The sequence below is a fragment of the Branchiostoma floridae genome, chromosome 5, assembly GCF_000003815.2.
Source record: "Branchiostoma floridae strain S238N-H82 chromosome 5, Bfl_VNyyK, whole genome shotgun sequence".
Lineage (NCBI taxonomy): Eukaryota > Metazoa > Chordata > Leptocardii > Amphioxiformes > Branchiostomatidae > Branchiostoma > Branchiostoma floridae.
Genome location: NC_049983.1, coordinates 11578290 through 11599728, shown reverse-complemented (window position 1 = coordinate 11599728; position 21439 = coordinate 11578290). Strand labels below are relative to the sequence as shown.

At 40.8% G+C, this 21439-nt stretch overlaps 2 protein-coding genes across 4 annotated transcripts; one reads left to right on the top strand and one right to left on the bottom strand.

The window, feature by feature from the left end:
- The first annotated feature begins 24 nt into the window (after nt 1–24).
- On the top strand, nt 25–9922 carry LOC118415191 (E3 ubiquitin-protein ligase ARIH2-like). Of its 3 annotated transcripts, none has more exons than XM_035819574.1 (17): nt 25–180; nt 1588–1738; nt 2343–2456; nt 2845–2924; nt 3236–3302; nt 3610–3757; nt 4179–4303; nt 4712–4821; nt 5143–5260; nt 5498–5548; nt 6117–6138; nt 6517–6540; nt 6810–6937; nt 7796–7939; nt 8198–8266; nt 8533–8616; nt 8769–9922. In XM_035819574.1, the coding sequence occupies exons 2-17, from the start codon at nt 1601–1603 to the stop codon at nt 8838–8840; spliced, it is 1494 nt and encodes a 497-aa protein (XP_035675467.1). In that variant the 5' UTR covers nt 25–180; nt 1588–1600; the 3' UTR covers nt 8841–9922. The 3 variants fall into 3 exon arrangements, with proteins under 3 accessions (XP_035675467.1, XP_035675469.1, XP_035675468.1); XM_035819576.1 differs by having other exon boundaries at nt 2857–2924; nt 8769–8980; XM_035819575.1 differs by lacking the exon at nt 6117–6138 and adding an exon at nt 6165–6186 and having other exon boundaries at nt 8769–8980.
- A 2476-nt stretch (nt 9923–12398) lies between these two features.
- LOC118415189 lies at nt 12399–19526 on the bottom strand. The gene is made up of 13 exons (XM_035819572.1): nt 19348–19526; nt 19008–19073; nt 18633–18740; nt 18209–18310; nt 17928–18086; nt 17499–17606; nt 16807–16989; nt 16282–16377; nt 15025–15150; nt 14507–14608; nt 13961–14062; nt 13321–13416; nt 12399–12703 (listed from the first exon to the last, which is right to left on the bottom strand). The coding sequence occupies exons 1-13, from the start codon at nt 19511–19513 to the stop codon at nt 12549–12551; spliced, it is 1569 nt and encodes a 522-aa protein (XP_035675465.1). The 5' UTR covers nt 19514–19526; the 3' UTR covers nt 12399–12548.
- Nucleotides 19527–21439: the final 1913 nt, after the last annotated feature.

Below are 21439 nucleotides of genomic sequence, written 5' to 3'. Positions count from 1 at the left end.
ATTATATTTTTGTTTGTGTTCTGAAGTAAGATTTTACGACTTTATTCAGAATAGCATGACGTCATTTCCGGTTATGGCGGACAGGTAGCAGTGGGGGGAACACAACAGTTTCTCTGCAACGCAGACAGTCGCCGTAACTGCTCCAAAACTGTCTCAAACTTCGACACAGTGCGTAAACAGGTAAGCCGATACTTTGTACATGTACAGAAGGTAATATTGGAGGGACTTCTGTCTTATTACGTTGGTTGCTTTGTTGTGAAAAAGTATTTTGATTTCTGCGAGTCATTGCACCATGAATTTTTGGCACTCTTGCCCGACACGATGACATACTAGCACGAGCTATGGTGATCCTTGCACGTAAACATTTTTTCGCTATCATGTCAAGAGGTTTGCCCACATTTCATGGTCGATTCGGGGGCTTCTTGCTAAATTTGCACCTGCCAGATGTGAACTACCCTGATTGCACTCTAAAGCAACGACTTCGTTTCGAAAATGTTTTTACGGAACACTACATACGGTATAACGTATGTACCGGTGATGCTGTTTTTCAAGGCTTAAACCAATGCCTTAACTCTAGCTGAATACGTCAGAAAGAGGAAAAGATTGATGTTTAGGCAGGTTGTTTCTCCTTGATCCGTAAGTCACGAAGCCAGGCAGTTTCTAGCTCACAGGATGTGCTCATTAACGGGAACTAATATGTTGTCTATGCTAATTTCCGTTGTGTCACTGACTTCCCTGTTTTCTGATAATCATCACAGTGTATATAAATTATGTTCCATCAAGGAGGTTAAAGAAACCTCCTTGGTTCCATGGATGTTCGTTTAATCTTGTGGATATGTGTCAAAATATTGTACTTTTGAATGAATGTTGTATACATTTTAGAATGTTTGTTTAACTCATTTAAATTTTGATATTGTGTGAAACAAAGTGTTTCATGGGATGATCACTTTCCAGTGAGTCTTTGGTTTCATAAATTTAAGAGAATCTGTACTGAAATTCTGCTTTTCTAGTGTTGATTGGCTGTTGATAATCAAAGTTTACACATGGTTCTCTGACAGCTTATATTTTGAAACTCTGTATTTGATACATTTTGTACAATACAGGTTTTCCTGTATCACCACATAATACTCAATGGCATATTTTATGGGTATTTTCTCTACATGCATTATGATATTGAAACCTATGACTGTTCACACAGAAGAATGTTGACATGTGTTAAGTCAAAGACAATCTGTGTGTTACTTTACTAGTACTGGAAAAAAACAAATTTGCTGATTTGTATGGAATTGAAAATTATGTCTTAAGTAATGTAGTAACTATACCAACAATCTTATTCATGTGTATTTTTTCCAGTATACATATGTATAAACCTCAAATATGCATGGCTAAGACTTTCCTCCTATGTCCTATTATATCATTCTGCTACACAATAGTGGAACAAAGTAGAAAAGATCACACCATATCACTGCAACAGGTTCATTTCAATTCAAAGCTTACACTTTGCAATGAAAATCAGGAGAGATAAAAATCTTATGTCTGATTCTGAATCTTATGTCTGATTCATCTTATGTCTGATTCTGAATACAGAAATCCCTGGAAGATGTCTGAAGCAGATGCAGATATGGCGAGCCAGGGGTCAGACCCTGACGACGAAGGCTTAAGTGACAGCAGCTACCAGGACTACAGTGATGAGGACATCAATGATTACTACAACTATGGCCCTGATGATATGGAGCAGGTCAGAGTCAGACTAAGGAATTACAAATTAAGGAATCACTTAAAGTGCTCTATCTAAGCTGTCTGCAATTGTCTACTGCAGGGCTCTAGCCAGTGCCAGTCATTCCAGTCCTTCGACAGAAGTTTGCTGCTTTCTACAGAGAAATTTGTGAACCTTGACAGACAAAATCAGTGGGTAAAAATGTAAAAACATCCACATTTGAACAAACCAGACCCAAACACTAGTACGGAAATCGAACAATGATGGAAGTTAAAAATGTTTTTCTGTCATTGGGAATTGGGTGATGGAAAAAAATTGTGCTGGCCAGAGCCCTGGTCTGGTGTAACAAATACATGATTGAATATCTTCCTATGCTCTCAGGACAGCTGATCAGTGATGTTTTCTTACTGTTACTGTTAGCAAATTCAAGAAGGTGACAAACTTATCTCATATGTAAGCTTTCATGCACTGAATTATGAGTTGCATATGCATTAGTACAACTTAAGAGCCATGAAATTACTTGAAACAATGCAAGTGTTAAGCATGACAGTGTCATTGACATTTAGTGAAACTGTAGGTTGTTTTGATAATAACAAATTCTATGCTTGGACTGTTCTATTCCCAGGATGACAGGGGACAGATTTTTGACCCAGAGGCCTTTGAGTACTTTCTATTTAATAAAGAGGAGGCCTGTCAGTTTCTTGATGAGAGAGTAGCAGAATTAACTCAGACAATACAGGTAAGGAACATTCCCTTCTTTTCATGCCATAGGTGGAAAAAAGCTACATTGTAGCAAAGTGGCACCCAGAGGGTTCTACATGTAGTCGTAGAAATCGGAGAAGTTTTGCAGACTCAATGGAGATTTTTCTGAACTTCTCTATTTTGAATAAACAACCACTTCTACAAAATGTATGTTTTAGGAAAAAAATAATAGAGTGATGCCAGTTGTTTAAAAATGGGAACAATTCACAGGCAACTATGAATTGGAAAGCTTACTATACCCTATCTCGCCCCATTATTGTGAATATATGTATATTCCTGACGTATGTTTAACTCAATCACTCTCATGAATTGTACATTTGTATTTTGTATGTATCACTGCATGTCACTTGGTAACTGTTGTATAGTTTTCCCCACAGGTGTCCCACACCATAGGTAAGGTGCTGCTGCAGGCTCACCAGTGGGTGCTAACTGAAGTCATGGAAAGGTCAGTAGTAAAGATTACAAAAATAAACTTTGAGCTTTAGTATGTCATAATCATGTCTTGTATTTAAATTTTATAATAAAAAAAAGATTCACAGCTCTGTTCTTGAAATATTTATATACTTGAACCATGTTTCATGCCTTCTTACAAATAACGATTGTATCACAGATTCAGTGAAAATTGGACTGTCTTCTTAGTATGTTACTATCACATATTTTTCCTGAAATTACTACTGTATGCTTGTTTTGTGTTCTCATTTATACATTGCACTTAAGAGTTGTCATGGTTGTTGAATTGCCTTTTTTTGTGTCCAGGTTTAGGGAAGACTCTGTACAGTTAATGGTAGATTGCAGAATACTACCTCCTCCAAGTAGAGCAAAAGTAAGTACCCTGTTTGTTTTCTTGCCTATTTTTTTCATTTCAATGTTATTGTTTTATTGTTATGCTATATTGAAGATGAAAGATGTTACAATGCTATGAATATGTGGTCAGAATGGTTAAAAAGGAATGGTCTTTATGTATGTATGCTTTGGTCTTGATACCACTATTTTGTTACTGAAAAGAATTATGAATGTACATGGTTAGCTAGTGAATTGTAGCAAGTTTTACTAGATACTCCTCCATCCATAATCATTCCTGGATGTAACACTTTCTCCTCATGATTGCTTGCAATACTTGTGTTTCTCAGCAGGTGGAGCCGCCCCCTAAGCAGTGCCCTGTGTGTCTGCAGGCCCAGGAAGAGAAGGACCTCCTGAGTCTGGCCTGTAACCACAAGTTCTGTACAGACTGCTGGCAGAGGTACTTCCAGGTACAGGTAGAGGACGGTGTGGCCACAGGTTAGTCTACTATATAGAGGCCTTGCTTTGCTTTCTTTGTTACAAAAAGCTAAGAACTTATCTTTTCCTTGTACTTTTTTGCTAGCTTCGAAATTGTTTGCAGATGCATTTTTTGCTAGTAACGTGTAAGAGAAAACAAAATATGGTGATATAGAAGTCTTTTGAATATTGATAATGTACCACTTTTTTAAGTATGAAGTTGAAAAAGGACGTACATGGAAGGAAAAATACCCCTTTTATTCCTAGGGAATAGCTCAAAGATGTGTTATGGTGTGTATGTGTACATGTGCAGATGTGTGTGTGTGCACATGTGTGTGTGCATGTGCGTGCAGAGATTTTTAAAGGTGTATGGGTTACCAGGTAATATGATTTCTTTTTGTAACATGACACTGACAGAAGCACTTGTTGCCTTACTCCCCAGGTGTGGAGTGCATGTGGAGTGACTGTAGGCTGATCACAACAGAAGACTTTGCCCTCTCTATATTAAAAAATAGCCCAGTTACCCTTAGGAGATATCAACAGTTTGCCTTCAATGACTATATCAAGGTGAGTTGACCATGTTCTTGTGAGTAACAATTCCATATACTTCCAACTGCTTACATGTATTAAATTTTGATGAAAATAACTGCAACTGAATTGGGATATACTACATCAACTTATAATAGATCTTGGATTACATGATATAAGAGAAGTGCCCCAAAATTCCATTTGAAAACTTTGGAATAGGTAGTGTCTTTCACAAATATTTTCTTGCTTATTAGTCACTCTCTATATAGAATGTACAAAGACATGACTAAAGGTAGTCTGTCGATTGTTAGAAGATAAAGAACCTGTAATAATATCCTAGAATAGTATGTTTGGTACAAAATAAGACAAAATGGAATGTACATGAGTAATACATCATACTTGTTTCTATGAATGTCAGTTTTCCCTGGTCTTTTGTGCCCATGACAGGGTCACTACCAGCTGCGATGGTGCCCAGGCCCTGACTGTGATGTCATCTACATGGCACCTCAGCCACTGGGGAGAAAAGTACAGTGTAAGAAGTGCAAGACATGCTGCTGGTGGGTGGAGCTAACTTCACTTTATTTGTTCAATAGGAAAGGTACCCCTTGAAAATGCCGATGATTTCAGTAAATTGTATTTCTATAAGTCTTGAACCCTTGTTTGAATTTTCAACATGAATTATGATAATGTCCTCCATGAAAGGAAAGCATGACACTGACATGAAATTTTATGTGGGGTTTTCTTTAGGGTTGTGAATGCATAGAAATTTGTTTGATGTACATGTATGAATTGCTATTGACAGATCCAGAAAGTTGTTAACCAGCAAACTTAGGTAAGACTTAAGTGGTTTAATCCCCCCTTGTTTCTGTACCCTCCAGTTTTAGGTGTTTGAAAGACTACCACGTACCAGCAGACTGCCCCACAATAGAAAGCTGGCTGCGGAAGTGTGCAGATGACTCTGAGACAGCCAACTACATCAGTGCACATACTAAAGATGTGAGTTTAACATCTGCTAATGGCGATGAAAAGGGCAGAATAAAACTGCTTGGTGGCAGGATCATATGTTAGAAAAATTATGATAAATATCAATCTTGCATGGTGTATGCAAAATTTTATCAGAAAATGTACCAAAAACTAAAGCTAACATTCAAAACTTTATTGACTTATTGGTTTATTTGCCAAATTTTTATTGCACTCAAGTATAGAATTTTGACTCTGTATGTCTTTCCACAGTGCCCAAAGTGTAACATTTGTATAGAGAAAAATGGAGGCTGCAACCATATGGTATGTTATTCTTGTTGCGCACTTAAGTTTTGAAATTTACGATGTGATATATTAGGGTGCTAGTTTGCTTTATACTTAAATGGCTGCAAGAGGTATTCATGTACATTGTATTATAGATATCCCTTGAAAAGTCATGATACATGATAGCTTAAGTTAATGCATTTAAGTTAATGCATCACACATGCAAGTTTTAGGACAATATTAGAAATTCTAGAAAAAGTAGATTTGTAGTAATAGATTTTCATCACATATTTATGCCTTTGATACCAGTAGTACAGCTCAGTGTACCTAACAAATTGCACCAGTATGTATTCTATGTAGATACAGTTTAATGTTAAGACTTGGGTGTCAGTGTTGAAATTTAGATTCAACTAATCAATTGGGTAATATTCATCTCAACCAGGCAAATATTTGTGGCTTGTTTCAGACATACATATACATGTGCAGTGCTTATTTCAATTGACATTGTTGTGCATGTTGTTTATAACTCAGTCTTGCGTGCATGTACATGACAGCATGTTGACTGTGTGTGAAACATTTATTGCATGTTTTTCACTTTCCTCTGCAGCAATGTTTCAAATGCAAGCATGGTGAGTAATGGTTCTTTGTCTTCCAGCAATGTTTTCAGTGCCGGTACGGTAGGTAGAACTCCTGTGTTATTAAATGGAATGACACATGCATTTTTATGAAATAACTCATAGTTCTGTAGTATCATAGTACATAACAAGCTAGAAGAATAAAGACATATGTATACACATTATATAATTAGTACATTCTTTTTAGCGTGTGAAAAAATTTAACTTTATACTACTTTATCTCTGTACAGTAATGTGATACAGTAATATTTACCGTAAATTACCAGGGAAGTAATTTTGTGTAACTATCTGTTTACTTTAAAGCATGTGATCGTGCCTTGTAAATGATTGCATTGAATGGGATGTTAATACCTTTTGTTTTAAACTTTACAGATTTCTGTTGGATGTGTCTTGGAGGTAGGACCCTCATTCTTTTACCTGCCATATTATAGTTTCCTCCTTCAGAATGCTGTTTTCAGAATGTTTTGAGTGTTTTGGTGAAGAATGATATATATGTTATGTATTACTGTAATCATGTGTTGTGTTAAATGCGTAAAGTGGCTCTAAAGTTTAGCTTATCTTAGTACATTTTTCTTTTAAAAGGAATGCTGCCATTCTTTTTATAGGATCAAAACATACAAATGATTGTTACAAATCTCACAACAATGTCTTGTTTTGCTCCCCAGATTGGAAGACCCATGGTAGTGAGTACTATGAGTGTAGCCGGTACAAGGAGAATCCTAATATTGCCAATGAGAGTGCTCAGGCTCAGGCAAGGGAAGCACTCAAGAAGTACCTCTTCTACTTTGAACGGGTATGCATTTATGCATTGTCTATGACATATGATATGGTTTTATCAGAGTATTTCTTTCTGATGTCCTCCAGTACTTCTGAGATACAGGAACAACTGTCTTAGCTTATAAAGAACTTATACATTCTAGGAAGTTTTCTTTTGCTATTGGATTGGCTCTTTTACATTTCACAGTGACTTGTCATTGTTCTGCTGAACATGGTTGTCCTCAGAAGTTTACCAGTGAAAATTGACATCAGTGGGATAAACATGGTTGGCTACTGAAAGACCAATGAAAGTTAAAGTCAAACTTATGTGGTTAGCCATATTTCAGGAAGGGACCAATGAGCCATCACTTCAGATGAAACAATCACTGGAAGGACCAATGAAATTGAGCTATCAATTCAAATGAACCAATGGAGTTGCTTGTCCTGTTGTGTAATCACTCAGAGGACCAATGAAATTGAGCTTGCCATTCAAATTAACCAATGGAGTTGCTTGTCCTGTTGTCCAATCACTCAGAGGACCAATTCAAATTGAGTTATCACTACAAATGAAACAATCACTCAGAGCACCAATGAAATTGAGCTATTAATTTAAATGAGCAAATGGAGTTGCTTGTCCAGTTGTCTAATCACTCAGAGGACCAATGGAATTGGGCTTGCAATTCAATTCAACTCAACGAATGGAGTTGCCTGTCCTGTTGTCCAATCACTCAGAGGACCAATGAAATTGAGTTATCACTACAAATGAAACAATCACTCAAAGGACCAATGTAATTGAGCAACTGCTTGTCCTGTTGTTCAATCACTCAGAGGACCAATAAAATTGAGCTTGCAATTCAAATGAACCAATGGAGCTGCTTGTCCTGTTGTGTTGTAGTGGGAGAACCACCAGAAGAGCCTGAAGCTGGAGGAGCAGACGTTCCAGCGGATCCAGCACCGCATCAAGGAGAAGGTGATGAACAACATGGGCACCTGGATCGACTGGCAGTACCTGCTGGATGCAGCCAATCTCCTACACAAGGTCAGCACACGTCATGCTCTGTTGTATCTTTAAAAAGAAATTGTCAAGTCGAAAAGAAACTCATTACTGAAAGGGCAACAAGTGTTTGAGAATGTGAACATTTCATCTGTATGGATAAAATGAAGACTAGGGTCTTCAGTAAGTAGGGACATTCCTGCAACATTCCATGGGAAGACTACTACAACAGTAAAGACAAAAACGATTTGGACATGATAGTATCTTTAACCAAAAGAATATAACTTTGTCTTTCCTGCACAGTGCCGTTACACCCTAGAGTACACCTATCCATACGCATACTACCAGGAGGGAGGCCCTCGCAAGAAGCTGGTAGGATTTTACTTATGTAACTCCTAACTTTTCTTGCCGAAATATCTTTGAAGCCCCTTCCATTTGAACACATAGTTTTACATGTTTGAGTACACACAATACACATGATTTCCTGCACAGTCTGACTACTATATTTCATATCCATCTGTTAATGAAAAGCATGCCTCAATCAATTGTAAGAGTAGACATTATGCATAATGGACACAGTTTTGTTCCTGTTTAAAAAGCTCAGTTGTTCAGATTGTTGTCCAACCTTCCCTCCCCAGTTCGAGTACCAACAGGCACAGTTAGAGGCAGAGATTGAGAACCTGTCCTGGAAGATCGAACGTGCCGAGCAGACAGACAGAGGGGTGAGTCGTTTCCCTGTATCTGACTACAGATACTTGTGTGTGATTTAAACAGACTGGTATACAAAAGCATGTACTAGTGGTTACAGTGTTAAGTACCCGCAATTATCTTTTCCATGTACTAGTAATTTAAAAATTTTTCTGTCTTCCTGCAGGACTTAGAAAACCAGATGGATATCACAGAGAAGCGTCGACTAACTCTGCTGAGGGACTTCAGTGAGAGCTGAGAGCTTGCCTTCCTCTGTTAGACCATCTCCCTCCTTCCACCCTCATCACCATCTCCACCTCTTCTACAACACCACCTCAGCACAAGGATGTGCCCCACCACCCCTGCCGTGCACCACGCTCCCTGACCCCCGGGTCAGATTAAATTGAAAGGGGGTTTCCAAGTTCCATTCTACACCTGGTCGCATGATGGTGGCACATTTGGCAGAGTTTCTGGAGTCCCATGAGTACATACGTATTTGCTGTTGACCTTTAGGATTGACATCAACATGTTGATAACTCAGCCCACACTGCTGCTAGCCATACACGTAAGCCCATACTGCTGCCTTCCAGCTAGAAAAGTGCAGTGTACACAGTACACAGACGTAAGAACCATGCTTAAAGATAATGATGAGAAACTAAAACTGTCACATAGAGTAATGCATATTGCCCTTGTTGGTAGATTTTGTTGTTAGTTACCTGGCTCCCTTGTCTCTTTGTTGAGATGCAGACTTAAGATTAATGTTCTCATGTTTGACACAGAAGAGGAAAATGCACCAGAAATCTCTAATTCTACAAGTTATTCAAGTTAGCCATTTTGTTGAAGCATGGTTTGGTTTTCTCTACAAATTGACTTGAGGTTGTAACAAGCTCAATTGCTATGTTGCATGTTTTTGAACTTCAAAAATCTTCTGAAGTCTGAAACAAAATTGTCATCTTCTTCTCAAGAACTCTGGGATTTGTCTTCAGATACCACCAATCCAAAATAATAGGAAATACCTCGGTGTGGGAAAAGCTCAAGAAAAAAGTACACAATACCTGCTGCCAGTTTGAAAATGGTGGATCTGCCCTGTACAAGCACAATTCTGACACAGCAAAACTCTTCATATGTATACCTACTGTAGTTTCTCCATATACCGTAAATCTATAAATAATTTTCTATATCCATTGAGAGAAAAAGGTCATGTAGCTCTGCAGTTGATGAGGAATATTGTGATACAGGAAGAAAATATGAATATAAGGCCCCTTTTTCACTAGATGGTGATCACTGTGTGACCGAAATTGGATTTTCGTGACCCCAGATTTCATAATTGGAGAATGACACCAGATGTAAAAGTGTGATTTAAAAGAATAAAATAAGATATAACACATTTTAAAAAATTGTTCTTTATCTATGAAATTTATAGTCTTTGGTCGCTCAGAGGTCGCAGTCTCCAGTGGAAAAGGGACGTAACAGAAATCGCTGCATTTTGGCAACACCTCAGGGCCATTGCCTTTCTGTATGCATGTAGCATAGTAAATGGCATGTGTGCAGGATTTCAAGAAGGAACACAGCATTTGCAAAGGCAAAGAATGACATCTATTTCGCAGCTTGCATTAAGTCCCTGGTGGTCAGATACACGTGAAACTCCTACCAAGTAATGTATACCAAAGATTTCGGCTAAAGAAATATTTGGGGTTTTGAGGCATATCATTACTAAATGGGTCATTTACATATATGGAAAAGCTACAAATTCCTCTCGAGTCCAGGCTACTCATCACAAAAGTGGAAATACATACAAAAGCTGTAGGTGTTCCTCAAATGATACTAGTAATACACAGCAACATGAGGTGAACTTTTGGTGACAGGCTTAAGGACAGACACTTAACAAAAGCTTACAAAAAGAACATAGCAACAGACCTATGTCTTGGTTCTTGTAATTTACAGTGCCCTTGCTATGTCAGGTTTGTTTGAGCTTATACATGTAACTAACTATTGTCTCCAGTCTGCATCATTGTCAGGGGAATATACAAATGAGAATTTTCCGTCTTGTCAGAGAGTTGAAGTCTTCCCAATAGCTGATTCTTATGTCATATATGTTTGTATTTAAACCCCTCAATTGTTTTCTATTCAATTTGTTGCACAATGCTTTGCACAATGGTATGCTGTAGACACTCTGTGATGTGTGCCATGAAAATCATAAAGCATATCATATGACAGTGATGAACAATCTTAACCAAAAGTTTGTATCTGAAAGGGAATTTTTGCAAAAGAGAATATGTTTGTTCATATACACTTAGTCCTAAACCAGAACTCTGACAAAATGAGGTCGTTTGGTTGTGGTCTGATCAATTGCAAAGTGGACTGGCATCTTGTATGTTTCAAAAGCACATGGGCTAAAAGCTGCTGCATTATATACTGTGTGTTGGTCTCAGTGAATTTGAAAATTGTTTTTGATGAGTCGTGGTGCCATTGTAATGTTATAAACCAAAATGTTTGCTGCATGTATCCATACCATTCACTGTGTATTGAAATTGACTCAGAGCTTCAGATTAATCTTCTGTTAAAGTGCTTTTTCATCGGACTATGTTAATCTGTAGCCCTCTCATACAATATCACCAGTAATGTCAGCATATGGGAGAAGGAATGAGATGGGAAGACACTGCAATAGGTGTTTTGTTGTATGTTTAAGGAACAGTATTATGATGTTAAGGCTTGTCTCAAGACGCCTCCCCAGCTTTCAGTGTTATGCCAGGAGAGTTGTATGTTTTATACATGAAGTATCTTTGAGATACAATTGTTCCATGTTTTTGTCTGCACTGCTTTAAGGTATAACTACATACTTAATGTCCATTTCAGAATAGTCAGCAATCCCCAGTCTCCCATCCATTAAAAATGAGAGATGTTTTGGACTGGAGCATTGCCCTAGAATAGGAAAGGATATGGAGTACGTTGGTTTACAATAAGTGCAGACCATACTTTAAGTACCACTACAAGTATTTTCATCAGCAATATTGTTATTGACATGAGCGTTATATTATGAAGAGGAATATGTATGCTTGAAGGAAGCATTTTTGTAATGTAAAAGACTGATTTCAATGTTGCCCAGTAGTCCACAGTATGACAGAGTTTCAAATTAAAGAAGAAGAAACGTTTTATGAATGACTTTGTTCGATTGTTTTGCCTGTCCACCTATGCTTTGAGACCTTTCACATCCGATCCTCATTTCAGATATGCAATATGCTAATCTGGCCGCTAGACGGCGCTATTGTCATTGGCTCAGGGCCATGAGTCATGACGCTTGAGCTAGACCCAGTTTTACAACAATCAATAGCGAAGAAGATATAAAGGAACCAATGTGCGTGACAACTGCTTCGTTGAATCCGCCGAACACGCCGTTGGAATACGTGTTTCTTTATGCAAATGTTAATGTTGTTAAGTACGTTGTTGTTCTACAGGTTTCCACCGTATTTAAGACGACATTGTAGCTGACCATAGCACCCTTTGGAGATGACATTTCAGTTGACGTCATCGGCGGGAAGCACAACAGGGGAGCTCTTCATATTTGAAAGCTGACGTAATGTCATGATGTCAACTCTAAATGCCTAGCTTGGTTTGGAAGAAAACAACACATTCCCGCTTTCTGAGTGGTGAGATCTTGTATCAATACCGGCGTGGATTTCAAATATTTTATTTCTTCCCATTTCCTGTGTTCTTCTGGGCTGGAAACTTGTTTATGTCGCCGTCTCTGTTTGTCTTTTAGCAACTCTCTCCCTCTTCATTTCTTTCCCAACTTTCCTCTCGTGAAGAACATCACCGATCTATTTCAACCCTGACTTTTGTTCCTTAAGTCTTTATTTCAAATCACAACTTGTGGTTCCATATTCACATCATAAATTTCGTCTTAGCTCGTTATTTGTATTTCCTAAAAAGGACAAAGTCATTTGAAATCTCGTTATTATTACATAGTTTAACAGTCGGGTTGCACCCTCGCCATGTTGGAAAACCCAGAGTAGAGCCATGGGCTCGGGCGGCCTTTGAGCGTGACTTTGGGGCCCAGAGTCGTCCCTCTCGCGGCCTGCCCTTTCCTCACCGTATAAGTGTCTGGTCCGGGAGTCAGCTCCTCTGTGAGGGAAAATTGGTGTAATTGGTGAGTAATTAGCTTCAAACGTTAAGCTTATACTCCAGTGGGCGGCGAAAGACGACATTTTTCTGTCCAAAAATGGAGAATAATCGACTCCTTCAGAGACAACCGACAGATCAATAGCATGGACTCATAAGCCGTAACTCTCTAGAGGGTCGACACAACTCGCGTGTTTCAGAAGAAGTCAGACAAAAGACAACGAAGTTCTCTTGTCGCCTGCCAGACACGCGAGGATAGCGTGCAACATCTAAGAGCGTGTGGTTTCTTCGTGTCAAATAACAGTCTGAACAGACACTGGCCTGATTGTCTGTAAGGATCTAGCAGGCTCAGCTAAAATAGAGAGCGGCGTTTTGGCACTGAACAAAAGCTTGAGTTGTTGCCCAACTCATTTACAGAGTCCAGTCAATATGAGTGATCTCACGGGCTTTTCGACGATTTACTAAGAGGATTAACTGAGTGCGTTATATAACGTCTTTGGGTTAACTGAGTGCGTTCTTCATTCATCTTCCCCAACGTAAAAGGGGGGTTATTGTCAGAAACTAGCATCCTTGTTAAAAGAACACGAAGACTAATCATCTCCAAAGGTTTACAGGCTTACTTTTCGCGGCTTTCTTCCTCCCTCCCATGCTGTACTTGGGAGCGCCACCAGTCGGGAGTCGTGGAGAATAGGCCGCCGGTCCGGGGCCGACTTTGTCTGGAAGAAACACACGTTTACGGAATAAGATATCACCATGATATAGTGTGATAAGTCTGTAACATATAATACTAATATATTCGATGCATTTGCCATGACGTAATGCAGCCAAAATGCGAACAACAAAATAGAGGAACTACAGGACTAGTCTTTTTAGGATTCGAGACGGGGGGAAACTTTCTTCCACGGCAAACTACTTTTCTAGACAAGGTACCTTTCCCAGCAAACTCCCAACATTAGAGTACCGTGGCCGATAGCAACAATGTGCAACACACCTATTTTTCTGCTCAAGACACTTATTTTACATTTTCTGCTCAACACACTGACTTTTTTTCCAATTAGAGAACCTAACCCAAAGGAATGAACAAGCGCCTCCACCCACATAAAATAAAAGCAGTATGCGGAGGAGGCTAGTTTTTTAGCCGTAGAACTAAAGTTTATTTCAAACATTAACGAAATCAGAAACTTTTTAGATTGTGCAATGTGCACTTAAGTATAGCCGTAAACCATAGATATGCCACAAACTTGTTTTATCTGTACGTACTGTCGGGAGGGTGGACTCTCTGACCCATGGAGTACCGAGGCGCGCTCTTGGCGTGAGGCGGGCGCTCCGGCAGGTTGTAGTGGGTTGGACCAGGCCTGTCGTCTGTCAGGGGGAAAACAACATGCATTATGTGCAACAAAACTAAGAACACGATGTTGTTGCTTATCTATTAAAAATACACCATCCGTAGAACAAGTTTAGTCTAGGCACTCCATGACGCGACGGGCTGAATTAAGAGAAAAGATTAGAACATAATGAGTAGAGTACTGTTTGAAGAACATGAATTTTAAGGAGATTTAGGTGATCTTAGGTATGGCTCCATGTAGTCTAGTCGGATTAAAAGGCAGACGTGACTTTTGCGAAGCTTATCAAATTGGTGTTAAAACAAAAGTGATTTTCTTATTTGATTAAGCCTTCAAATAACCATGACCATAGAAGACATGATTCCCCCCGTAGTCTGTCAGCGTTTTCGACGCGGCTACATATATGCAGGGTTTGAAGTAGTTCTTATTTACTTGAAAAATCCCATGTATAATCAAAACTAACCTTTAGACGAGGCAGGCCGCCTGCCAATGGAGTGTGCCGTGCCGTCATTCGTCAGGAAGCTGGGCAGGTTGTAGTTCCCGGGGCCAGGGACGTCACCTTTCACTGCAAACGTAAATACTATTTTATCTAACGATTTGCCTTAGCCGAACATTTGCCGCATGTGCTTGGATGGTCAAAAGATCTAGTGTGGATGTGTTCCTTTGGAATACATGTATAAGTCAGTTTTACAGCACTACGTATATGTGTTACCTTTTCCTGACTTCGGCGTTAACGTTAAGTTATATCCTTTCCCAACAGAAAAACAGAACCCCGCGAAAGAATAGACTTAAATGACCACAGTCTTGTGAAGGTTTTTGTTGTCTTGAGACGAAGCTGAAAACCTTCGGTATTTATATTAATGCCTTTGACAGAACTGTTCCGGGATGAACTCTCGTTTGCTGATAAATAATTCCAGCCTTGAATAGTTACGTCGCTTACATTACACACAACGTGTACTAGAGGGCACTCAGCTGACGTACCCTTACTGGGATAGTTCAACACGTCCGGCCAGCATGGAGCCATCCTCTTGGCCATGGAGTAGGACGGGCCCTTCCTGCAGTTGGCCTTGGTGATGGTGTGGTCGGTGGGACTGGGCCTGGTCTCGGCTGGAAGAAAAGACGAGCGGATACATTAAACGCCAGTTAATAGCACAACGAACGCACACTTTTGTTAATTGCAGTTGCACGGAATCCCCAAGTCCCGTGGTGGTGCGGTACAGCTGGATAATCTGTGTCTGCAGATCCGTTCCCAGCCCACCAAGGTTAACCCTTGGGGGTGTGTGCGTTCCGTGGGTCGCGTCCGCAAAAGGTCTGGGCTTCATCTTGGACAAAAATCTCACCCTGCAAGAACAAGTAACCTCAATGGTTACTAAAGCCTCCCGTAGACTACACTTCTTGAGACTACTTGCAAAGCAAGGGACCAGTGTCGCCGACCTAGTGACTATCTACGTGTCCCTCGTGCGCCCAGTCCTCGAGTACGGTAATGTCCTCCTTGTAGGCTGCAGCAAGGAACAGGAACGCGCAATGCAGAGAGTCCAACAGCGGGCTCTACGGATCATCAGCCGAGCGGGCAGGCGCGATGTGCCCGACCTACCCACCCTCCAGTCGCGACGCGAGGATGCAGCTGTCAAACTTTTCACACAAATGTTGGATGTTGACCATCCCCTACACGACATGGTTCCACCTTCCAGATCAACTGCCACGGGACGATCACTGAGAAACAAAAACACTTTCTCCATCCCCCCAGCTAGAACTAAAAGACTTCAGAACTCTTTCCTGCACACAGCTATCAAGCTGTACAACAAGACTGTAGACATGTAGGCAGTAACAATGGCTACTTAACGTCGGAGATGTTGTTTACTACTTAAGTATATTGTTTCTTATTGTATATATACGGTTTTTATGTTGTAAATTTCAACGCTATTCAGGCTGGTATTATGTCTGCTATGTTGAAATCAATAAAGGATGATGATGATGATGATGATAACATCGCTTTTCTGCACCACCGGAATAACTGCACGAAATTTGCTGGCAGACGGGTGTGCAAATAAACGGCGCGGCTTCTACTGTATAAACAGGCACCAGCGCTGTCCTTGGTGCTGAAGTGGTCATCGTGAACACGTAGAGGTCAACCTCAGTAGTGATTCGCGGTGTTGGGGCCAGACTATTCTACACAGAAGTGACCATGGGAGCGAAGCAGAGCTAGGATAGGACGCATACCGGCCTAGTTATCCTTACCTTTCGGCTCAAACCACCGGTATGTCAGCTGTGCGGTGGGAGCCAGGTGCCACCGCTCCCGAGGGACGTAGGTGTTGGGACTCGGTGTGTAATCCTCTGAAGTAAGGGAGGAAAATGACATTATGTGGAAACCTACTTGCAATTCACTACTAAGCGTAAAAATAGCATTTCTTTTACAATTCATACAATGATCCCTGACCGTCAGAATCTTTTAGTTGATCATTTATACATGGGGGTGCCATTTGAACAACAACCGATGTCAAAACTACATTTTTGTGCATTTATGCAGTCTGTATTGCTTGAGCTTTCCCGAAGGGTATTGTTGAGAATACAGTGCACTGTTGATATCTAGCATGTAGCATCTAACAAATAAACTTCTCAGAACTTGGTGTGCTGTTTATGTGGCGAGTCTGACGACTGTACTTGATGAGAGGATCCTATTTACTAAATAGTACATTGTTGATTCTCATATAGTTTGACTTTGTCTGACAATTTCTATAGTTTCACGTCGTCTTGGTGACTCACTCTTCTTAATGTCGTGCCTGCTCCGTAGTGACGTGGACACCCCTGTGCCGACCGTCGTGCCCAAGTCGTAGCTGTTGGGAGGAGGCCCTTCCTTCCCCGGCACCGGAGTTAGGTCGGGCAGCCGCTTGGCGAGAGAGTAACACGGCATGTACCGAACGTCCCTTATGGTGTATTCTGCCGGACCTGCACGTGGTGACAGGAATGTTCTTAATCTATGAATACAGCTACAATAGTCTAGTTCTGAGGACTAGAACGACTAGAGGTGTTGGAAACCTACCATTGTCCCCGACCCTGAAGACGAGTTTAAAGGTTGGGACTTAGTGCAGATGCAGGTTCTACAGTAGAAACCAGTTAATCGCCCAAGGGATTACCGCAAACTTCTGTTAATTGCACGGAATCTCAAAATCTCAAACCAGTGCTGTCCAGCTGGATGGCTTCGCATTGTCGCACAGCCCGCATAATTGCACGAAATACACTGGCAAAATGGTATGCAATTAAACGGCTTCAAACGTACTAAGGTGTGAGGACCACAAAACTATACGATGTGCGATGTGGTATATGGAAGTTGTTTTTTTTTTTTTTGCAGATATCAACTCTCACAGTTATTCTGTGCTGGAAAAGACAGTACTTTAAAACCGAATGATAATGAAATGATAAAAATGAAATAAAAAATATTAGAAAGTTAAACCAACCTGGCCCGTCAGGGAATCTCTGGGCGATAGCCTGGCCCATAGAAGGCTTGGGTCCGCGGCCCCAGTACCGGGAGTTTGGACGGTAACTTAGACCAGGGGTCTTGAATCCTACAGAATCACAGAAATATCAGTGATTGGATAACTTTCAATAGTTTGTTTTTACATAAATGACTAGCACTGCGGATATGATTAGGTGTGCTGTTGTAACGTTATAAAGTTTTATGCTTCAGTCAGTGTGTGAGAAGCGAGAACCAAGAAGATGGAGACGAATACTTTCAGATGCTAGTAAATGACGTTTGTTATTGATGATGAATCACAGTAATGTTTATAATGTTTGTATAGATGATGTGGTTGACAGCTACTGGTGTGTTACGCCGAAGGCCGGTTATACCGGCTATATAGATACAGATATACAGACAGATACCGTACCATGAGTGTCCACAGGCTGGACGCGCAGGTCGGGGTAGCCGGGGTTCACGCCGTGCGGCCCGCGGGATTGAATGCTGAACTTCGGTCCCTTGGTCCCGGTTTCCCGACTACGCACGACGTAAGTGGCCGGACCTAGACTGCAGGTCACGTGTTTTTCAGCTGTAAAACAAGAAATATGCACTAAGATTTTGAAATACATGTATGCATAAAGCATAAAAATCTTTTGTGAAGACGAAGTTTGAGTTAATTTTTGACGTTTTGACAGGTAAGGGGCAACGTACGTTTTACGTCGTACGGGTCTGTCCGTCCCTTCTCCTTCAGTGTCACGGTGCGCCGCTTCCACACAAGGTCATGTATCGTGTCGTAGTCGGCTGGACAGGGGTCTAGGAGAAACAGCACAACTTCGGATGTATAGCCAGAGAATATATACAAGTTGAAAGTACGGTCTGTAGACATGTAGCATAGGGCCCATGGCCTAAGAAATGTGAATTATATATACAAGTTGAACCAAATAAGACGAGATAACAAGAATCCATAGCGATGTTCTAGAACTTATCCTCACCGTACATAGCAGGCTTTGGATCTAGCCCTGCACTGATACCTTCAATTGAAGCTAGTTTGACAGACAGTAACGTTACATATATTTAGACGACAGTTCACAATTTTTTCTACTTTCGTTAAAATCAAAGGCAGAGAATTACATACTGTCGCCTTCCCCCTGATGCCTCTGCTTGCCCGAGATAGAGTACTGTGGTGCCTGGGGTTTGGTCAGGTCAACCTTCGGGCTGTAGTCTGCAGGACCTGGCAGGCAGTCTAAAGTCGATTCACAAGGAGGAGAGAAGGAATGAATGAGTGAGCTAGTGAACGATTCATTGATTGATTGAATGATTGAGCGATTGAGCGAGAGTGATTACGTGATAGAGCGAGAGTGACTGAATAAGAGTGAGAACGTAGCAGCTGTTCGTTGTTACAAATAAACGGTATTTTGATTATATCCTATAGCTAGTTATAGCTAAGACATAATTATTCTCTTTGAAGCACCAATTAGATGCCCTCTACAACACAGAGTACACCACTTACCCAGCTGTGTGTAGGGTAGCTGGCCGTCCGGTGGAACGTACGTACCCATGGGGGTCCGCCTGCCTCCTAACGGACAAAAAGGTATGCATGCGGCCTTATCGTCAATGAGAACGTCCTTTCTTATATGTACACAACAACAAATAGACACATTTACTTCAACTGAATCACCGAAAGCCAGTTCGCACTAATAAAACTTTCATGATGCCTTTGAAGTTGCATGATCAGGCAAAAATTACGTTTTTCGGAAACAACTTTACACTGAAGTTGTCATCATGGCATCGTGTATCGATGGATGGTTTAGCCCACAATAATTTACACCAGTTAAAACCAGCACTTATACCGTCTCTGTTGGCCTTCTTCCACGATACCTGGACGTCCTTAACGTCATCTTCCACCTTAGTTTGTTCCTCCGACTTGCTGATACCAATAATGGCGGCCACGTTAGCCCACATCTTGTCGTTGACAACGACTCGAATAACATAACATAACAAGCCTACTAACGTCATAACAACAAGTGATAGAACGCCACATGCTTTGTTCCATAGAACAGCACATCCTTTTATTGCTTTGACATCTATCTATCACTGTTGGATTTGACTCATTCTATTAGCGCAGTCGCCTAGTGCGTAACACACGATTCCTGCTTTGTAACCACAAGCGTCAGTTCAGTTAAGCTTTAGCAAGCTTACCTAAGGTAAATATTGCAATGTTCGCTGTATGCTATTAGACAGCTATGACGAAGTTAATTTCTTGACAGTTTTAATTATCTTCTTCCAGTGTCTAGGCTAACGTCACACTTCCAAACCGGGGCCCGGCCGGTCTGTTTATGGAGGCGAAAAATAGAAATGTATACACAAATAATCCACATGAATATTCTCTTTAAGGCTTGCGTAGTATAGTGCCATACTTTTCTTTTCCGAAAGCTGCCCGGCCGGGCCCCGGTTTGGAAATAGGCTGGCCTAAACGGTGACAAGAAAGTAACTTCTGTGTGAAGAAAATGTACTTGTATCCCATAAATGGTATGTCTAACCCGAAATGTGGTTAAGTGGAAAATGCGGGAAATTTCCGGACAGCGGGACATCATACCTAGATCGTTCCCAAACACGGACATGGCAGTGACTGTGAGGCAGGAATGAAAACCGCACACAGGAACACCGGCGCGCACACCAGACCGGAAGTACTTATCTTTAAGCAGATGTAACGAGGGTAAATCCTAATCTCCAAGGAGATGAATCAGTCAGGGTTATATCGTAAGTCGTCTGTGGCGCTTTCTGTGTTTCTGTGTCTAACGTTATATCTAAGGGCATGCGCTTTAATTCTTGTGGTTACCCTCCAGCCATCGTAGACTAACTGAAAGGTGCACTATTATATAATACCTCACTTCACCTCACCTTACCTAGTCCCATCCTCGTCTAGAGAGTCGGGACCATGGTTAACTCCAGCACTAGCTTCCTCCATCCTTCGATTTTCGATGGGCTTAGCCTTCTGTGTGCAGTCAGCTACTATAGATAGACGTCAGGATCGCGCGTAAAACACTAGTACTGCGCAGAAATCAAATGCTTACGTCTGTATTCGTCAAATCATAAATCATAAACCACTAAGTTACTATACCCGTGATAATACCCCCTGGAAGATAAGTTTAGAAAATACAGACAATGTATCATATACATTGTATAATGAACTAGGCCAACAAGGGTCATTGACTCTTGTGGTCCGAAATCTGTCTTTGCCCTAAGGGATCTGTAACTCTTTTGCCACAGCATGATTCCAGTGACATACTTGGCGCACCGCCCTGTCGTTTTAAATCATGAGATGACCAATTGAAGCTTTTCGTAGTTTTCGTTTTCCTTTCAACGACGATCTCTTTACCATATGAAACATTGGTGTTTTCCCCACTGTCGAACACCCCACGGTCGACGATCGACTTGCACAGAAAGGCAAGTTTCTTTTTGCAAAGATCTACCGACCAATTTTTGGGACTGAAGAATCCAAGTGTTTTTTTTGTACTGCTCAGTTTTGTCATTCATTCGAATTCAAATGAACGTGTTAGATACACCGTTCATGCTCTTTATGATATCTTATTGCCTTTTATGTGCACCTGCCTTGGTATGGTATCGAATTTAACTAACGTTAACGTTCCTTTGAGAATAAATTTGCGTGCTAAGAAAGCTCCTTTCATGTGACATAATAGCTTTTCTGTGACGATACTGCAGTAACTAGATAAAACCTCCGACATCGGATACTGAGGAAACCGCAAATTGAATGACCTCATCCTTTCACATCCTGAGTTGCGTCACCTAACAACCACTTTCAAACCGCAAGCCAGACTGTACACCTGAGTGAGGATTGTCGATCAACCTGAATTGAATTTTCGTGCAAAAGCCATGGAGAGTACGAAATATGTCTATCTTCTGGGAATTTGCCAATCGAAA

Bases quoted from the DNA above. Each gene is read 5' to 3' on its own strand.
- LOC118415191 (XM_035819574.1), top strand. From the start codon at position 1,601: ATGTCTGAAGCAGATGCAGATATGGCGAGCCAGGGGTCAGACCCTGAC. The intron at 1,739-2,342 runs GTCAGAGTCAGA...TTCTATTCCCAG, and splicing joins GCCCTGATGATATGGAGCAG to GATGACAGGGGACAGATTTT. The intron at 6,938-7,795 runs GTATGCATTTAT...GTTGTGTTGTAG, and splicing joins ACCTCTTCTACTTTGAACGG to TGGGAGAACCACCAGAAGAG.
- LOC118415189 (XM_035819572.1), bottom strand. From the start codon at position 19,513: ATGACGTTAGTAGGCTTGTTATGTTATGTTATTCGAGTCGTTGTCAAC. The intron at 16,378-16,806 runs GTGAGTCACCAA...CCCTTACTTCAG, and splicing joins CAGGCACGACATTAAGAAGA to AGGATTACACACCGAGTCCC. The intron at 14,063-14,506 runs GTTAGTTTTGAT...TCCCCCTGACAG, and splicing joins GCGGCCTGCCTCGTCTAAAG to ACGACAGGCCTGGTCCAACC.